Raw genomic sequence first — 19,333 nt, forward strand, 5'->3', positions numbered from 1 at the left:
TGGCGATGGAAACTGGCCAAAATAGGCATAGCGGGAGCCACTTCTCTCTTGCTTATTTTTATTTGCCATCTCAAAATTATTTGTAAATCAAAAACCAATTAATTTGTTGGCTTACTAAAGTTTGGTTGGAGGACTTCTTCATTCACACCATGCCTAAGTGGCATCCTGTCCTACCCAGTGTAGGATATTAGGCCAGGCTTGTTAAAAGTCCAAAAGGTTTAAGGGCTGTTTAGTGGAGATTGGAGGGGAGGGGATCCACTTGGTGGCGATGGTGGCGAGAAAGAAAAAGCAAGAGTTGGTTGTGGCTCATTTGCTTTCATCCCTCTCTCACGGTGCAAGCTACAGCCCCTGCTTTCACAACTGCCTGCCACCAACATCTTTCCTGCTCTGCCAAATCAAGCCAGGCTGTATAAGTTACAGATAGGTAGCCGTGTTGGTCTGCCATAGTCAAAACAAAAAATTCCTTCCAGTAGCACCTTAAAGACCAACTAAGTTAGTTCTAGGTATGAGCTTTCGTGTGCATGCACACTTCAGATATTTTTTGTTCAGGCTGTATAAGTTCTTTTGTGGGGAGAGGTGGCTAGAGATGCTTTTCTCACATTTACCCAGTGGGAAGTATGGGTGTAGCCAGGGGGGTGCAGCTGGCCCCCATAAAGTAAAAAATAATAATTGTAACCTAACCAACTGACCCACCCCCAACATAAAGCCAGCCCCCTCCAATAAATCCTGGCCACGCCCATGGTGTGAATTCTACTCTTGCATATTAAGTGAAGAATAGTAGGAACTATGCTCAGACCAGGGTGCTGGTTGGGGCTATGAGGCTGCCTTCTTTGGAGAGGAAGATACCAAATCAACTATTAAATCAGTTTTCCATAGAATCATAGAATTGGAAGGGACCCCATGGGTTATCCAGTCCAAGGCCTTGCCCACAGCCGTCCCTGGATGGGCTCAAACCACCAACCTTCGGGTTAACAGCCAGGCACAACTGACCCATTGTTTTAAATAGTTGTTTTAAACAATAACATTATTATTATTCTTTTTGTCAACCACTTTTGTTTTGTCTTTTTTACACTCAATCGGTATACATTTTATCACATAAATAAATATTATTGTCCAATAAAATTTTGAAGGGCAAGTGGCCTGTTTCTGGAGCACCAAGAAGTAATTCAATGCCTTGGAGTCATTTGAGTTAAATTAGGGATGTGTAAACACCTCCCCCTGCCCTTCCCAAAAAGAGGCCACTGTCAATTATGGCAGCATCTTCTGCACTGGAGCCTAATAGATTTGAATCTAATCAGATATGAATCCAAGGATAATACAAGACCAGTCTTTTGAATACATAGCTGCTACTAATCTGTAACGAAACAATCAAGCTGTCAGCTTTACACCATCAAAGTTGATATTTACACTCATTCTGTTACTGTCCAATTTACAGCCGCCTTCTGAAAGTCTGATATTCGTAAGACACAAACAGGATAGACCTTGTACTGTTTCAAAAAGCTGTCTGAATTAGGAAAACGCATGTTTTCTTCATCATAACCTCCAGGGCATCTCCAAAACACAGATTGCCAAAAGATATCTGAGATAAAAAAACATAGGCCAGGCCCCCAACCAATATGGATGGGGGCGGTGGCGGGGGGAAGAGTCCAATTCTCCATCACAGCCCTGATCCAAACATTCCCCTCCCCTAGAGCTGCTATTTAGCTGTGAATGGGAGAAACCTTCCTGAATTCTGTACGGCAGCATGTACAATGACAGTACCAAGTATTTTCCTTAACTGTAATTGGAAATAAAGGTTTTAGCTGTCTTTCACCTTCCAGAGTTATGACATATAAAACCAAGACTGCATAGGACGCAGCTGATAGCATTTTATTTAAAAATTAAGACACATAAGACCATTTATACAAAGTGTTTAGTTAAAAAAGGATCAAGTTGTAAACTAGGAAGGTCTGAGAAGGAGCTTGCCATCCACAGCTAGCAAAATCCAAAGTATGGTTAATGCCCCAGAAGTGCAGAAGGCAGAACCCCTTTCTCTCTTCCCACCCCCTTTTTGATTCAGCACAACGAGTATCGCCCTCCTTAGCAGCAATCCAAGCAAATGCTTGTTGTTTTTGGGTGGCTGGCGTACCCCATCAGTTCATTTAAAAATCAAAGTGTCCCATAAAAATAATGCAGGTTTCCTCCATCATAAAAAAGTGAAGACTTTCTACTTTAGAATACATAAGACATTTGGGTAAGTCATTGGCAGCATCTCACAGTAAAGAATCAAGAATTATAAAGGCGTTTTGGCCAAGAGGTCTTCAGGTTGAGTAGCTTGTGAAAAAGTTACAGCTGTTTGGGTGTCAGAGACAATTTCTTACTGCTCTGAGGTGGGGTGAGGACACCCAGGGGTAGAGGAGAACTCCTCCTCTTCTTGGCCAACGCAGCTTGTTTTTCTTGAACTTTGTCCTAGAATAGAAGAAAGCCGAGAGTGAATGATCGACTGCTCATTCATGTGTCCAGAATCCCTGTGTTGTTTTTAGGTTTCAAGAGCAAACTCATGACACATACTCAGAGAGGAAAATATACAGAAAGCTGCATCTGGACACAGAGACCTAGTCTGTGTTTGTGCACTTACAACTTTAAAATACATGAGAAGGACCCCTATCCTCTGCTGTGTGACCATGTTTTAAAATGACGAGTGCCAATGATGAGTATGTAGTGGGCATTCCAGCACAAAACTGAGAATTAGTTATGAAAAGTCAAATCTGTACATGAGCAGGCTTAAGAATTCAACATTACAATGAGGGAATATTACTCCCCGTTGCTACAGCTCAAACATTATTTCCAGAAATCACTAACATTTGCTGCATCGGGAATGCGATTTAAGTTACAAAACTGGCAAGAGTGCTTTACAACCCTTTTCCGTTAACCAGAAAGGCAAGTCACTAGGTTCTAAGTTATACAGGCTAATGGGACAGGATTGCAAAGCTTCCTGCATCTGCACTGGCTCTGAATGGTTTTTATATATTAAATTGTTTTTATATATTAAATTGTTTTTATTGTTGATGTTACTGCTTATCGCTTTGAGACGATTCAGAGAGATTAAAAAATGGAATTAAATTTTAAATATGCTTTCCTGATCTAATCACTAAATCACACAGATCAAGTCTGTTATCAAAGTCAGTCTCTCAGGTTTAAGTCCAACACTTTAGACCAGGAGTGGGGGACCTTTGGCCCTCCAGATATTGCTGAACAACAGCTCCCATATGCCCTAGCAAGCATGGCCAATGGCCAGGAATGTTGGCAGCTGTAGTTCACCAAGAGGGGCTAAAGGTTCCCCACACCTGATGTAGACAAACAGGGAGAGATGAAGTGATGAGACTTTCCAGGCCTCACTTCATCACAGCCCAGCTGTATATGCTTGAGGGCCAGGGGTCGGGAAGGTACGCACCATGCCACACTGCTGTCCTCTTGCATTTAATACTTTTGAGGGAGTTCCTGAACATTTAGTGGTGTATTCAACAAACTTTTACTCATGAGTTAGACCCAGTGAAATTAATGGCCGGGACTAACTTGGGTCTATTAATTTCACTGGGCTGACTCTAAAAGTTAGTTGAATACAACCTTCTCTTTCTCTCTCTCTCTCTCTCTCTCTCTCTCTCTCTCTCTCTCTCTCTCTCTCTCTCACACACACACACACACACACACACACACACATTTTACCTTTTATTCTCATGCTCTACGAAAGCAAAGTGTGGCACTGTGGTCTAAACCACTGAGCCTAGGGCTTGCTGATCAGAAGGTCAGCAGTTTGAATCCCCGCGACAGGGTGAGCTCCCATTGCTCGGTCCCTGCTCCTGCCAACATAGCAGTTCGAAAGCACGTCAAAGTGCAAGTAGATAAATAGGTACCTCTCCGGCAGGAAGGTAAACAACGTTTCCGCGCACTGCTCTGGTTTGCCAAAAGCGGCTTAGTCATGCTGGCCACATGACCCAGAAGCTGTACGCTGGCTCCCAAGGCCAGTAAAGCGAGATGAGCGCCGCAACCCCAGAGTCATCTGCGACTGGACTTAACAGTCAGGGGACCCTTTATCGTTACCTTATAAAAGCAAGGAGGCCTTTGGCCACTAAGATGTATCTATGAGAACACTTACCAGCAAGTTAAAGGTGTTAATGTGCATCTGTATATTGTGCAAATCTTCCAAAGGAACGCCTCTGAAGTGTTTGAGTGGCGAGCTCCCCACTTCCTTGATGGCCACAGCAAAGGGAACCATCCACTTCACACAGTCCTGTATTTCCCATAACTGATAACCTAGAAAATCAAGAAGACACCTGCCTTTGTAAGTCATGCCTCCACTTGACTTAGAACCGCTGGATTTCTTCTTTCGTTAAAACGCAGCTTACCCGAAACCTTCTGCATCAGCTCACAAGAGGAGAAGTGATATAATGCAGAAGCAGCTAAAGCGCCATAGGAGTAGTCCAAACAGCCAACATCCAGCACGCAGAGATCCAAAAGCTGGAGAAAGGGGACAGAAAGCTTGAAAGGAAATGTTTCTAACGAAAGCGGCGGGTGAAATGTTTAAGGGCAGAATTCGTCCTTACCTCAGCTATCTGCACAAATATCTCCTGGGGGTATTGCGGCAGCAGCATCTCACAGATTTCATTTAGATAAGCAACCTGCATGTATATGTTTAGCCAGGACACAACCGTGAGGGGACTCAGATTCCAATTGAGTGCCTAGAAGAGAGCATGCACGTCAGGAGGTAAAGTGAGTTTCCTTAGCACCCACAGGGTATTTGCCTGCTCTTCTTTGCAAACACAACTGAATGTGGTTAAGGACTGACAACAGTCGTCGACTTTTGTAACAGCTTTGATACAAAACCAGAATGGGGCTCATCACAGCAAGCCTAGAAAGATCTCTCCTTCGTGGGCACCAAAATGGAGGCTAAATAAATAACCTATGGGGCAAGAGTCTATGCCAAACATGTAACAGAGGAGCAGATCAGGCCTTGATTCCACATACTAATGGTAGTACGCACAGGAGATGCATGTGCATTCATTCCAATGCACTGAGGCTACAATTATGCTTAGCACAGAATCACAGTCAGAAGGGATTCCCAAGTCCAACCCCCTGCAATGCAGGTATCCGACATTCACTTTTACAACAGAGTGCAGAGGCAGGGCATCTCTGGTGTACTTCTTCACACAACACATAGTTAAACTATGAAATTCACTCCCTCAAAAGACAGTAATGGCCACCCACTTGGACAGATATGAATTAGAGTCTTGTTGCACTTGAGTCCTGCTTGCGGGCTTCCTTTGGGAACCTGATGACCAGTGTGAGAATACTGGACCTTTGGCCTAATCCAGAATGCAGATGTGGCAAGTGCAATCCTGCTGCCATGCTGCACAGTCATATACGGTGGTACCTCAGTTTAAGAACAGTCCTGTTTATGAACGATTCGATTTACGAACTCCGCAAAACCGGAAGTAGTATCCCAGTTTGCGAACTTTAGCTCAGTCTAAGAATGGAATCCAAACGGTGGAAGGGCACTGGCGGCGGGAGGCCTCATTAGGGAAAGCGTGCCTCAGTTTAAGAACGGTTTCTGTTTAAGAACGGACTTCCGGAACGGATTAAGTTCGTAAACCGAGGTACCACTGTACACACTTATGAAAAAATAAATACGAGAGCCAGTGTGATGTAGAGGACAGGCTCTTTGCCCAAGGCGACTGGAGTTAAAATCCCTACTCAACTATGAACTTCCCCAGGTGACTTTGTCCCAGTCACTCTTAGATTAACCTTACACTGGGCTGTTACAATGATTAGAGAGAGGGCTGGGTTAGAAAGAGAAAGAAATCCCATGCATTATTACCCTGAGGTTCCACTTACATCTACTTGTAAGTACTACTACTACTAAGAAGAAGAACATATTGCAAGTTACAGAATTAGTACACAGATGGAATTTGGGTCACTTTCACCATGGACTTACAAAATGTACTACTCTATGTCAAAATGCACCAGCAGTCTTTCATGCTGAGCCAAGCTGTTTCAGATGTCTCAAAATGGACAGGAGATTTCTATCTACACAGCTATAAAAGAATCACTGATAATGGAAGATAAAGAACTGAAAGACAGACATGCCACTGATTAACTAACATGTTTTGGCAACAAAAAGTGCTGCCTTTCACCATGGCTGATTGCACTGAGTGGCTTGGGAAAGGTTTTGCTCAAGGTACCAAGGATGCGACTTTAAAAAAAGCAAAATGCAATTTTCCCTACAATCCATTCCAAATACACAAACACACACACAATCACATTTACCTTCATAATGATGAGTTCCATACTAAGAATTTCTTCTTCAGTACAAGCCCCATCTGTAACATATGCAAACTGCTGCAACTTTGGAGGATAGATTTCCTGAAACATGGAAGACGGGACATCAATGCATTGTCAACAGTGGTAAATGGCAAAGCCAGATGGTTCCAGACACTGACAGCTATCAGTTCCTAATTTGGGGGGTAACAGCACTATTCTGCTGTACAGGGATACTTCCTGAGCTCAGATCAATTAGGCCCAGCAGCAAATGTAATAGCAACTTTATGGCTGCTGTTAAGAGCACAAGATCTATCAATCTTCAATCAAAATGGCCAAGACGGCAGGTGACAGAGCCTTTTACTTTGAAATGTGTGTGAAAACACAGCCTTGCTCTCTTCCTAGTTTGCAGCCCCATATCTGTTCATTTCTATGATATTACCAGCTGCAGTGGGGAAGGAAATACAAAGAAGGACTTTGAGGAACCAGGATTTGTACACAAGAGTTGGTGTTATCAAATTTACAAAGATGTCTTCTACAAAAAAAGTGCTTAAGGCTTATCACACATCTGCCAGTATGTCAACATCACTGGTGTGTGTCTGATTCATCTTAAAACAGTGAGGCAAGTGAAAGGCAACTTCAATTTGGTTTTTAATGATGAACACGCACACACACACCCATTTTAGTTATTAATGTTAAATAGTAGCTTGGGTGCTTTCAGGCAGAGAGGCAACCTACAAGTACCATAAAACGTAAATAATTCTTGGAAGAGTAAAAATGTTTAAATGTGGCATTTCACTATAGGATTTAGACCAGAGATCAGGACTGGACTGGAAGGAGGCAGAATGTACTACTGATAACATGGATTGTTACTAAAGTAACCCATGCTTTAAAACAGATGTGTTAACCTCTTAAGGCAGCTTTCCCCAGCTGTTTCAATCAGAAGGTTTTGTGCTCCAACTTCCATCAGCCCCAGCCAACATCACCAAGGATGATGGGAATAGTACTCCAACATCTGCAGACTACTAATGATTCCTCCAAGGAGGAGCAGAACAACAAATCCCAAACCATTTTCAATCCCAGATTGAATTCCATCAAAAGATGGCTCACAAAAGAATAGACATCCAGCTTCTTTTACTTTAAGAGTGGGATCCTTTACATATTTACTTGAAAGCAAGTCTCACCATGTTAAGTGGAGATTGCACCACAGAAAATGCATTTAGGTTTGCAGGGCAAGACTCGTTTTACCTCAAGCTTTGCGGCTATGAATAAGGATGAAATTCCAATAAGTTGCAGAAGTGTCTTTACAATGTTCTGTTGCGTGGCCATGAACCGATCGAAAAAATCCTGTGCCAAATAAAATGTCTCTCTATGAAGCTTGTAGACTTCGCAAACCTGCAGGAGACAGAAGGGTGTCATTCTACTTCTCAGCTGCATAACTCCATGATGAACCAGGGACCTTCTTAATGTGAAGCTCAGTGGAACTACAGTTGTACCTTGGTTTTGGAACAACTTAGTTCTCGAACACTTTGGCTCCTGAACATTTTGCCAACTATTTTTTAAAGCTGAACGTCCAACGTGGCTTCCAATTGGCTGCAGAAGCTTCCTGCAGTCAACTAGAAGCCATGCCTTGGTTTCTGAACATTTTGGAAGTCGAATGGACTTCCGGAATGGATTCCGTTCAAGAACAAAGGTACAACTGTATAGTGTTTCCTAAAGATGAGCCGATTTAGTCTATGATATAGCTATGCTTTCCTGCCCCAAAATATGTTCATTTTTTGTACTATAAGCAGAGCTGATTCAAGACATTTTGCTGCCCCAAGCAAAGGACTACATGCTGCTCCCCGCCCTGCAAAAGAAGTACAAAACCCAGCCTAACTGGAAGTTGAATCTTACTTCAGCAGCCACCTCACTTTGCACTGGGCCAGCTGCAACTGCAAATGGAATGAACTACTTGCTACCAGAACATCACAAATTTTCCTAGGATCTGGAGCACCCTGGGGCCTTTGTTTTGGAGGCGTTAGTCTGACAATATGAATACATGCTGAATGCCCATAACACGAAAACTGAAGGGAAGCCCCTGTGGCACCAGCAAAAATAAATAAGAAGTCTCCCTGCACTGATAAATGCAAAAAAAATGGACTGGAGTGCAGAAAAACGCCTGTTAGAGGGAAGAAAGGATACAGCAATGTTTGCCACAATAAAAAGATGGGATAGGGACTGGAAATTTTCCCCTCGTTGCCCCTCTCTAACATTTTGGCAGAGAAACATAGAAGTGAACCAAAGTGCAGTAAACATTTGTTTCTTCACCAAAGCATAAAGCCTACAACGAAGAAAAATTTGCTGAAACTAGAAGAATGTTTTCCTTAAGTGTTACTGTCTTTGCAGAGAGAGTATTTCTTTTCCTATAAAGAACAACTGCCTGACTTCCAGGCTATGACAAGGAGAGTCAATTCATGATTTGCGAAGGGGACTCCTTTTTGCCTTGCCTATGGCTGTTGTACAAGGCAAAACAGCTCCAAGAAACTGAGGCCTGATTGTAGGGGCCAGGATCTACCCTCAGGATCCGTCCATTGAAATGGAAACGAGCATCCTAGGACTTGTATGGGCATGAAAATGGCTTATCCTGCTTGGGAGATCCAATCCCTACCACGACCAAATGCACACACTGACTGACAATACTGAGAGCTTTGGGCACTGTTCTGGCTACCCAACTGCTATCTGGTTAGCTATGAAGTGCCCCAACACCTGTGTCCCCTGTCATTTCCCATGGCGTCCTAGTGCTTTAATTTTCTAAAAATCCCAATGCTTCTGAGAACAACCTTCCAAGCAGCCACTTTTACCAGAGTGCCTTTTTGAAGCTGTTGTGTGCATGTCCATCTCCGAACTCTCCCCACCACCTTCCTTCCCTATTAGCAACTCCTCACCTGGATCTCTAGTCCATTCTGAACCAGCTCTATCAGATGGGCAGCAATCTATCCTATGCTAGGAATAGAACTAGGAGCAACTGAAGGAAGAAGTTCCCCTACTACCAGGGTAGTAGTTCCAAAACACCCTTTGCTCCCAAGGAAACTCCAGGCAGACTATGATAACAATCTCACATCAATGTGTTCATTGTTTCAAATGTTAGCATAAGAAGACAGTCTCACCTCCATTAGCCAGTCTAGAAGAATCACCCGCATTTTAGGTTGCAAGAGTGGATGCCTTTGCAGATATAGTTTATCCCTCACATATGCCTGTTCTTTTATTATCATGTTTTTCCACACTTCATCCCTATTTGCCCAGCTGCAGGAGAGAGAGAAAGAACAAGAGGGAATGTGAAAAAAAAGTGTAACAGGCAATAATGGAACAGGAGGCCATGAAATTAGGAAAAATTACCCCAAAACAGGCAACGGCGAATCTCTAGATGAAGCAAGGCTTTGGTGCATGAAAGGAGAGAAGTTTGGGCTTCCCAGCTCAGCATCTTTCTCTGGTGTTGGGATCAGCATATGGGGATGCACGCACACATCATAGTTTGTAAACGGCTATTGAAGAAAAAATAAAAAGGGGAAGCCATTAAATCTCACAGTTATAAAGTTCACTGAACAGTTGATTAGTCCTCCCCACAACAAATTCAGAAAGAGTTAAAAGGCAAGTGTTTTTAGTCACCGCGCTCGAATATATGGCAATTTACCTTTCATATGTTCGCCTCTGAAAAAAGCTATTGTTGCTTCAAGAGAAGAGACAAATGGTCACCAACTCAGCAAGCGGTCTTTTTAAAAGAGCACTTGTGACACTGCACTTGCTCTGCCAGGCACAAAAATATTCTGCATGAAGGAAAACAGGCTTTCAGTTTCAGAATCCCATCTGTTTATTTTCCACCTGATGGCAATATCCTTGATAGTAGAAATCAAGAAACAGAGGGATTAGGACTTCAGGTGGGGAGGAAACAGATGGAAGTCCCAAACAGTTATCCTGTTTTCTCTGAGTTCCTGTGGTAATGAACACAAAAAGAAAAACAATGCTGGCTGCCTTTTAAAAAACAAAAAAGGTTGTTGCCCCCGCAATGCATGCACAAGAATAACTAAAAGTGTATGAATTTAGCTGTTTTGGGATTACAATACAACTAATCTTAACAGAAAACTTTGGATGCCAAACGCAAATTGGCACACACAGCATTCCTCTCATTCTGGAATTGTATGCTTTGGAAAATTATACTCATGTGAAACTAGCGCATCAAGGAGAAACTGAAGCATGTTAGCTATGTACAAGGGAAGGAATACAAACTCCCAGCAGTATATGGAATCTTCAAGCTGATAACTGATGTTGCAGATATTTTGCAGAAAGGGTTGCATTAGCAGTGCACCGGAACACTTTACTCCAAACCCCAAAAGTGATTTCTAGGCTTCAAAATTATTTTACACACGCACACAACTCAACTTTTCTGAACAGTTGCCTCTTCTTTAACACCTTTAAAAACCACAGCTCTCTGTTTAATCATAGTGAAAATTGCATGTGCAAGGGCTTACATGAAAAAAAGCTCAAAACTGCTGGTCTGTTATAACTAGATCACTGAAAGTCACCACTGGGATGAACGTAAATGGTGACTCAACATGAAACCAACATCTTTACCAGACCGTGTTTCTGGACTCTATATGTATCAATTAGTTTTCGAGCAAAAACCCAAAGGATGTCAGATGAAGCAGAATGGTATATCCAGCAAAAGTTCCATCTGCATTCTGACCTGGGCCCACAAGAAATTCCTTCAGAAAGTTGTGCTGCTTTCCTCCTCTTGCTCCTTGCTTTGCTTTCTCCTCCTCAACATGTTTGCTTGACATTTATGCCCCTAAATCATCTATACTGAAGTTACAGTGGACATATGGCTGGCAGGAAGCAACAAACCCAGAAGGCAGCTTGGAACAAGGCTAGATGCCTAATGCTTAGAAGTCATTTAGCAACCTAAAATCTGGATTCACATCCAAAACCTACACTACAACAGTACAGCATAAGCAAAACCTTGTGGGTACAGATCTCACTGTCTCAAAGCCTTTTGAGAAGAAAGCCACAAGTAAGTGCATGTTACTTCTCAGGGCCAAGGGATCCCCATACCTGTTTTAAACATTGTCCGTTTTCGCAAATCAGCTCTAAATTATTCTTTGTTCTACTTAGACTGGGAGATGAACACACTCCTTCCTTATTCTGAAAGTACCAGGTCTCACAACACAGCAAGTGCCAAAGAAACAAAATGGCTAGTTCTGCAGCAATCATAGCACACAAAGCGCTGCTCTTTGATTTTTTCCATCTTTGGAAAGCAAGAAGAGTTTATCATCCCCTGCTCAAATGAAGGTGCAACATGGAAAGCAACACATCACTTCTACAAAAAGCACCATCACCAGGTGAGGGTATCGGGACAAAACAAGATAACTGGTATTCAGCAGGTGAAAAAGCATGTTGAAGGGAACAAAATTACAGCTCTTTTTCTAGCTCAGCTTACCTGCATAGGCCCATAAAAACTATGTTGATTTCAGCTAACATACCACAATTTATCACAAGCTGCTTCTTAATCAAGCTACCTGTGCATGAGTTAAAAGAAAGAGGGCTAGTTTGAGAAATAGCGAGCATTTTTAGCTATGGCACAATCGTCTTGAGAACCACATGCTGAAAAAAAATCTGCTTTTGCCAACTGGGCAATATAACCACGCTTTCTTAATGTAAAAAGGGAGCTGTGTTGCAATTAAAAGCTCTAGCTTTATGTTAGGCTGATAGTACCAATGAACTCTGCACACTTTAAGTGGGACTGATCACCCAGTCAATGGAACAGTCAAGCATATTTCAAGTCATAATTCACTGGGTTTCTTTTTTTTAAGCTTCTCTTGTTTTTCCAACAGCTGGGTATATGGTGTTGATAAAAGATCCATTCTCATTAGTGACAGAAACCAATTCATACCAAGAAGTAACTTATGCAGCTGTGTCTAGTTCTTGATGCCACAAGTTAAGGATATTGACAAGATAGGTGTGCAGAGAAGGGTGACCAAGATTATCAAGGTTCTGGAAATCCAGGCCTTACAAGGAACAGTTGATGACTGAGGGGAGATATGATAGCTATCTTCAAATATCTAAAGGGCTGTCACATGGAAGTTGGAACAAGACTGTTTTCTCCTGCTCCAGAGGTTAGGACCCAAGCCAATAGCTTCAAGTTACAAGAAAAGAGGTTATGACTAAGCATCAGGAAGAACTTTTTGATGGTAAGAGCTGCTCAACAGCGGAATGGACTTCCTCTGAAAGTGGTGTAGTCTCCTTCCTTGAAGGTTTTAAAGCAGAGGTTGTATGGCCATCTGTCATGGGTGCTTTAGTTGAGATTCCTACCCTGTAGGGGGTTGGACTAGATAACGCTCAGGGTCTTTCCAACTCTATAACTCTATGATTCTATGAATGCTACACCATAGACTACAGAGCTGCTGTTGAGCTGTCAGATGATGGCTTCATAAGCCTTCAAGATAGCCAGCACAACATATTGTTACAGCAAAGCACTTTCTCCATATAGGAACAGATGCTGTGCCAACAGCTTTATTGCTGAGCAAGAGCAGCAAGGCCAATGCATTTTATGCAAACTTTTGCTTTGGAAATGTAACCATGCAGCTGTTTGAGCTTTCCTCTACACACTATTGAAAAGGAAAAGGGTAGGTAAAACAGTTAATGTAAATTATTCCTACGATCTCCACAATATCTAAAATATTCTGCAAGTGCAGGCAGAATATTGCAGTTGTACATGATGCAAGGCAACACCATGTGGAACGACACACCTAAGGCTATTAAACACACTGTGATGAAGGGCTGGGAGAGATCTGGTTTTCAAAATCACGATATCTCACCAGTTAAGTATCACAATATCTATATATATATATCTGTAGTAGCAGAGGGCTTAGTTGCGCCTCCCTGCAGCGGCAGAGGGTCCTGCCGTATCTCTCCATGGTAGCAGAGACTGCACTTCCCCACAGCAGCAGATAGCCATGCCATGCCTCCCTGCAGCGGCAGAGGGTCCCGCCATATCTCCCTGCGGCGGCAGAGGATGTGCCATGGTTCCCTGCAGCACCAGAGGGCCTCGCGTCTCCCCGCAGGGGCAGAATTTCCTGCCATACCTCTCCATGGCAGCGGAGGGTGTACCGCACTTCCCTGCAGCAGCAAAGGGCTTTGCTACACCTCCCTGCTGCCTTCCCCGCAGCATATCTCCCTGCTGCGCTTCCCCGCAGCATAGGGCCTTGCCATGCCTCCTCATGGGGGTGGAGGGTGCACCGTGCTTCCCTGCAGCAGCCGAAGGCTTTGACACGGCTCCGTATGATGGTGGAGGGCCATTGAATTCAGTAGGGCTTGCTTGTGAGTAGACACGCGTTTGCTTGCCCTGCTTACCGAAAAACACCCTCCCCATCAATCTCACATAGTATCCAACCTCCCATTTCAGCATAAGGCAACCAGCTAAATCTTCTTCTCTCCATTACCCACCCCAAAGGGTCCTCATCCCACCAGTCTCATTTAAATAAATAAATAAATAAATAACTCTCCTTTTTTTATATAGCGGAAAGTTATTTAGGGCAAACCAACAACAAACACCACCAGAAAATAATAACTCTTCCCCCTCTGTTTTCCCACCAGTTGGGGTGAGTGTGAGAGAAGAAGCGCTTTCCAGTTCTTTGTTTATGTTCAACAATATGGCGATTTATCACACAGCCCTACTGTGATGTGGCATAATTGGGTTAGCAACCACAAAAGCACTCATGAAGGAGCCATGATCTAGTTCTGAGTAGTGGACCTAATTAGACATCATGTTTTCTCAACCATCTTCTTTTAGAAATATGCATGGTTTGATTTGTAAACTTAAATTTAGTATTTAAGGAATCTTAAGAAACAAGTTGGTCACTTATTTCCATCAAAACTTTGCCAGGTCAGTTGATGGATCTCACCTCTGCAAAATGGGGAAAAAAGACAAGACAGTGTGGTGAAAGCCAGTTAACCCTCCCTGGTCAAACCTGATTAGTTAATATTGTATCTTCCCTATGATGACAAAAGGGAAGGAAACTCCCTGCTCATAGGGAAAGGTCCAGAAAGTGAATGCTGAACAGGCTGAACAACTGGAATAGGGAGTTGTAGGAAGCAGAGTCCACAGCAAACAAAGCCCATCTGCTATGGTAGCATTAGCCTCTAGATCTCCAGCTGCCTTAATTGGGAAGGTGTACCACATTTTGGATTAGCCTGTGGACAAAAACAAACAAACAAAAAAAAAGCAAAAAAAAAAAAAAAGCAGCAACATTTCCTGATCACTCTTTCCGCAGTTTAACTACCACCCTGAAAACTGTCACAATAGACAAAGGAAGCTGATGCAGTCTTTTCAGCTCCAGCCAATTTCATCTCTGTACACAAAGATTATGCAGGCTCATTTCAACAAAAATGGAGCTCTTCATAGTCCTATGTATCTGTGCATAGCAAAGAGATGGAAATGAAAAGTGGGACTTTTTCTAAAAAAAAGATGCAAAGCCCAAATATTTTTGGTTTCCTTTTCAAGGGACCCTACTGCTCACTGACAAATCTGGGAGTCCAGGGCCTCTAGTGATGTGAGAATTCACAAATTTTGTCTCAAACCTTCTAATTAAGACTGTGGCTTGAATGAGAGCAATTAGTACATTCATAGGTAAAGCTGAGCTAAGACATCCATACCAGAACTCAAAACACTTGGTCACTACATTGCAATATATTGCACCCTCCCAACATTTCACAGTTTAAAGATAGGGACATGCCACCTACTGGGTTCTACTGGGTTACATTTACTTGGCAACAGCCTGTCCTCTTCCAGTGGAAAAGCCTGGACAATGGGTGATATTCAACATTAGTCCTACTCTGAGTGGACCCATTGAAGTTAATGGGCATTACACACTTAGGTTCATTAATTTCAAGGGTTTTCTCTGGTTAGGATTTAGTTGAATGTAACCCATTGTGTTTATTTCAGTTTGGTTAAACATATTACTGGGGAAAACATAGTCTAAAAATACTGTATTTGAAGCGTATGAAAAGGTACCCTGTTCATGGCATGATGCCTTTGTGTTCGAGTGAATATGCATCAGATGTAGGCAGCATCTCCCACCTCTCTCTGCTCAGAAATGCAGAATCTACAGGCTCTGGGCAAAGCTGAAACCTTGAAAAGTGAGAACTTCCAACAACTCCAGCTAACATCGCAGTCCCTATTTTATCCTACCACAGGTACACGGGACCAATGACAACAAATATGCCTCTGTGCCTGGGAACTAGAGAAAGTTGGAACTGATCGTATCCTCTAAGACTCATAGGTGTGATGCAGGGATGGGGAACCTGTGACCATCCAGATGTTGCTAGACTCAAACTCCCATTATGCCTCAGCCAGCATGGCCAGTGGCCAGGTTTGATGGAAACTCTGCAAGAGGTGGAGGGCCACAGGTTCTCCACACTTGGCTTAATGCTTTAGTACCTACAGAGCTATACAAATTAAAACACTATCACTGAATACCAGTCCAACGCCCAAGTAATTACCTGGCTCTCATTCTGTTTCTTCTTGGTCATTTCTGTTTTAGCAACTTCTTCATCTGGATCCTGTAAAAACTACATGGAAAAGAATGAAGTGAGGTTTACCAGTCTGCAGGAAATGGGGGTGGGGGGGGGGGAGAGGGAAGTGGATCTGGGATTATATGACTCTGGCCCTGCTTGTGAGCTTTCCACAGGCATCTGGTTGGCCACTGTGAGAACAGTGACTAGATGGGCTTTTGGCCTGATTCAGCCGAGGTCTCTCTATGCTATAGTCTTAAGGCAGTTCATGAACATTAGCTATCATAACAAGGAAGTTAAAATACAGGCTTTACATATGAGACAGCTGTTCACACAGGTTTCTCTACTCATTTTGGATATAGTTACATGAGCACAAATGTACAGTGGTACCTCAGGTTACAGATGTTTCAGGTTAGACTAAGCTAACCCAGAAATAGTACCTCGAGTTAAGAACTTTGCTTCAGGATAAGAACAAAAATCGTGTTCCGGCGGTGCGGCAGCAGCAGGAGGCCCCATTAGCTAAAGTGGTGCTTCAGGTTAAGAACAGTTTCAGGTTAAGAATGGACCTCCAGAACGAATTAAGTTCTTAACCCGAGGTACCACTGTACTACCATCTATTCGGCGAAGATAGAATCCACCAAGATCTACCAGCTAGCACATGTCTACATAATTATGTTTTACCTTTTGCCTTTAGCCAAGGTTAAACCTAAGTGCAAACCTTAAGGAATTCATAGTTTCCACCATGCACATTGCAACCCTTTTACTTATGTGGAGGTGGCGTGGGGGGGGGGGCAGTGTGCTTGCTAAAAGTCAGCAATTCAATTTTCTACTGAAAGTTAGGCAAGGGATTTATTTAGGTGGGACTGAGCATAGAATAACTCAAATGAGAATTGAGCAGCTAATCAATCGAGTAACAGTCAAGTATTTTGAATGCATTAAGAATGAAAATAGATACTTTTATCACTGTTCTTGATACTTTTGCTAGCTACAATAAAATAAAATAAAAATAACCACTATTATGAAACAAGGATGTTAACTTTTTAGAAGTTACTAAGTTTCCAAACTAGTGTTCAATTCTTCTCAGAGCAGATGACTTGATGTGGAGAGGGTACTTCCTGGTTCTTGCAGCAAGAAAGATGGAGCTATAGGTGGTGCTGGGCAGCGGCCCCTGCCACAAACAGCTGTTTGTGTACCTGTTCAGAGATACCGGCTGTTAGCAGCAGGTAACCCATAGGAGAATATATGTTCTGTAGTAGAGTACATGCATTTCATGCAGGTTCAATCCTGACATCTCCAGGTAGACCTGGGAACATGTTCTGTCTAAACCACTGAGCTAAATGGACCAGTAGTCTGACACAGACCTGGTTCGTGTAACATGGTCAATGAAGCTATGGCTTAGTAAGAAGACTCTACAATCAATCTTTAGCTACAGTGTGTGGCTAGTGAGGAGAGAGTGCGGCCACAAGTCCCCAGTCAGGAAAACATGCTAAACAAAACCTTGGCTTAGCACAGTGTGGTGCAGCAGTAAAAAGAACTCTTATTTGAGAACACGCCCGTTTGTGTGGGCTTCGTAAGCCACAGCTTGGCTTACTATGGCAAGCAAATCAGCCTCAGGATAAGGCAGCTTCCTTTGCTCCTAACCTTGCCTGAGACTTACCATGCAGAGTGACATTCTTCGCTTTAAAGACTATTTAACCAAACTAAAATAGGCAATCAACTGACCAGTATGCTAATCCTATCTTTAGGAGTAGATAATGTCATGAAAAAGGTTTTGGGTGAGTGTGAGTCATAACGCTGTTTTTCCTTTCAAACGGACACAGTTGCTAGTTACATGATCTGATTTGGGCAGTGCTCTTCGATGACTGGAGTCGTTCCCCCACAAATACAGGCACTTACTGTGGCGACATCAGCTTTTCTCTTGCGGGTTCGAACAGTGAAGTCGGTGGGAGCTTCATCTTTTGTGGGAGTGTTCTTGTCCTTGTGATCACTGCAGAGAGTGGAAGATTCAGTCCTATGATGCCATGAATTATAAAAACATGTTTTCACTGAAGAAAACATTCACCCACTTGTCAACATGCTTGCTCATACATGGTGTTGAGAGTTTCTTTTGTATTTGCTATACAGGGAGTTCCAGGCTTACAAGTTCCTCCTGAAACAGGATTTGCAAGGGGGCATTCCAAGTCTACAAGCTGCCTTTAAAACAGGCCTTGCTAAAGGTTAGAGCAGTGGTTCCCAAACTCTTTTCATTCCCCAGACCACCTTGGAAATTGCTGGTGGCCTTGGCAGACCTTAATTTTTCTGCCTGTTTCAGCAACTGTAAAGCAGTGAGCTAGATGCTACTTGATTTTAAACTGCATTTTAACAGACATGCCAAGGCCCACCTAAACGAAGTGCTCCATGGCCTGCAGTTTGGGAACCCCTAGACTACAGAGGTGCATACAACTCACCTGGATTTGGACATGGTAGTCTGGAGAGATCAAGACTTCAACCCTGGGTTGGGGGAGAGAGAGAGAGAACTGCAGTGATGAATCTGCAAACACTTTCAGTTCATATAAATATCTCAGTTAGTGTGGCTTACTTTTAAAGAAAAAAGGTAAGATGGAGGAAAATGTATAGGAAGAAAGGATGAAAATTTAGGATTGGTAAAGGCTTAGAAAGGCAAAAGAGAAAAAACACTGATATGAATCTCAAACACAAAAAACGAACAGAAAAGCCTCCAAAAAATGTTGCAGGCCCAAATAAGCCTTCTGCAGCAACAGCATGGAGATGAAACAGTTGCACATCTGGGGGATTAAGAAACTGCATGCAAACCCACATTTTGGTAAGTTTCATTGGGGAGTGTGTGTGTCTTTTCACCCAGAAAAAGAGGCACCGGGTAAGGAAAAAGGGGCTATCCCTCTTAACACCCTATTAACTGCACCCATCCAAGTTACTCCATGTGAAAGCAATTAAGGGAAAGCTTGACCCAGCCACCTCTCAATACCCCCAAAAAAACCAATAAATACAAAAAAATAAACAAAAAACCCACCTACATACAAGGCAGCATGCTAACTCCCCCCACCCCATATTTATAACGGGGTTAAACACCCCCCCCCAAAAAAAAAACCACCCCAAGACAAAGAAAATGCAAGAATGGAGAGAAAATGCACCCCTCTCGCCTCGTTTCAAGGTGCCCTGGAGTAGAAGGAGAGGCTGTCATTTCACCCCCCCCACCCCCCCCACCAGTGCCCCTGGAGAAATGCCTGGGAAACCCCTCTGAATCCGGATCCCCCAACTGTGGGCGAGGGTGAGGGGCTCCTCTTTCCTCCCCCCACCCCCCACTTTACCAGGAGCAGAGGTGGGCCAGCCGGCCGGCGTTGGCAGAGTGGCTGGCGGCTTCGTGGGCGGGCCGGCGGGTCACAGGAAGGCGGGCTCCTCCTCGCTGCTGCTGCTGCTGCTGCTGCCGCCGTCCTCTCGCCTCCTCACGGCGCGCCGGCTCCCGTGTCAGGCCAGC

At 43.4% G+C, this 19,333-nt stretch overlaps 3 protein-coding genes across 3 annotated transcripts in view; 1 reads left to right on the plus strand and 2 right to left on the minus strand.

Moving 5' to 3' along the window:
- The window catches only part of LOC309346491 (protein C19orf12 homolog), a 315,967-nt gene that overhangs the window by 227,186 nt on the left and 69,448 nt on the right, over positions 1–19,333 (plus strand). The gene's annotated exons all lie outside the window — the stretch shown is intronic.
- Positions 1–19,333, minus strand: part of PLEKHF1 (pleckstrin homology and FYVE domain containing 1) — a 296,105-nt gene that overhangs the window by 184,253 nt on the left and 92,519 nt on the right. The window lies entirely within an intron of this gene.
- On the minus strand, positions 1,854–19,306 carry CCNE1 (cyclin E1). Its single transcript, XM_081870280.1, has 12 exons — positions 19,167–19,306; positions 18,288–18,330; positions 17,737–17,827; positions 15,829–15,897; positions 9,673–9,818; positions 9,444–9,579; positions 7,543–7,689; positions 6,304–6,399; positions 4,584–4,718; positions 4,386–4,497; positions 4,136–4,293; positions 1,854–2,448 (listed from the first exon to the last, which is right to left on the minus strand). The coding sequence occupies exons 2-12, from the start codon at positions 18,299–18,301 to the stop codon at positions 2,326–2,328; spliced, it is 1,227 nt and encodes a 408-aa protein (XP_081726406.1). The 5' UTR covers positions 18,302–18,330; positions 19,167–19,306; the 3' UTR covers positions 1,854–2,325.

Source organism: Podarcis erhardii, assembly GCF_964252035.2.
Source record: "Podarcis erhardii genome assembly, chromosome: 7".
Taxonomy (NCBI): domain Eukaryota; kingdom Metazoa; phylum Chordata; class Lepidosauria; order Squamata; family Lacertidae; genus Podarcis; species Podarcis erhardii.

What these genes read in the sequence shown, in the direction of transcription:
- CCNE1 (XM_081870280.1), bottom strand. An exon ending in TGGAACTCATCATTATGAAG is followed by an intron (nt 4,719 to 6,303) that starts GTAAATGTGATT and finishes GCTCTCTTCTAG; the next exon opens with GCACTCAATTGGAATCTGAG. An exon ending in GCTGATGCAGAAGGTTTCGG is followed by an intron (nt 4,294 to 4,385) that starts GTAAGCTGCGTT and finishes TTGATTTTCTAG; the next exon opens with GTTATCAGTTATGGGAAATA.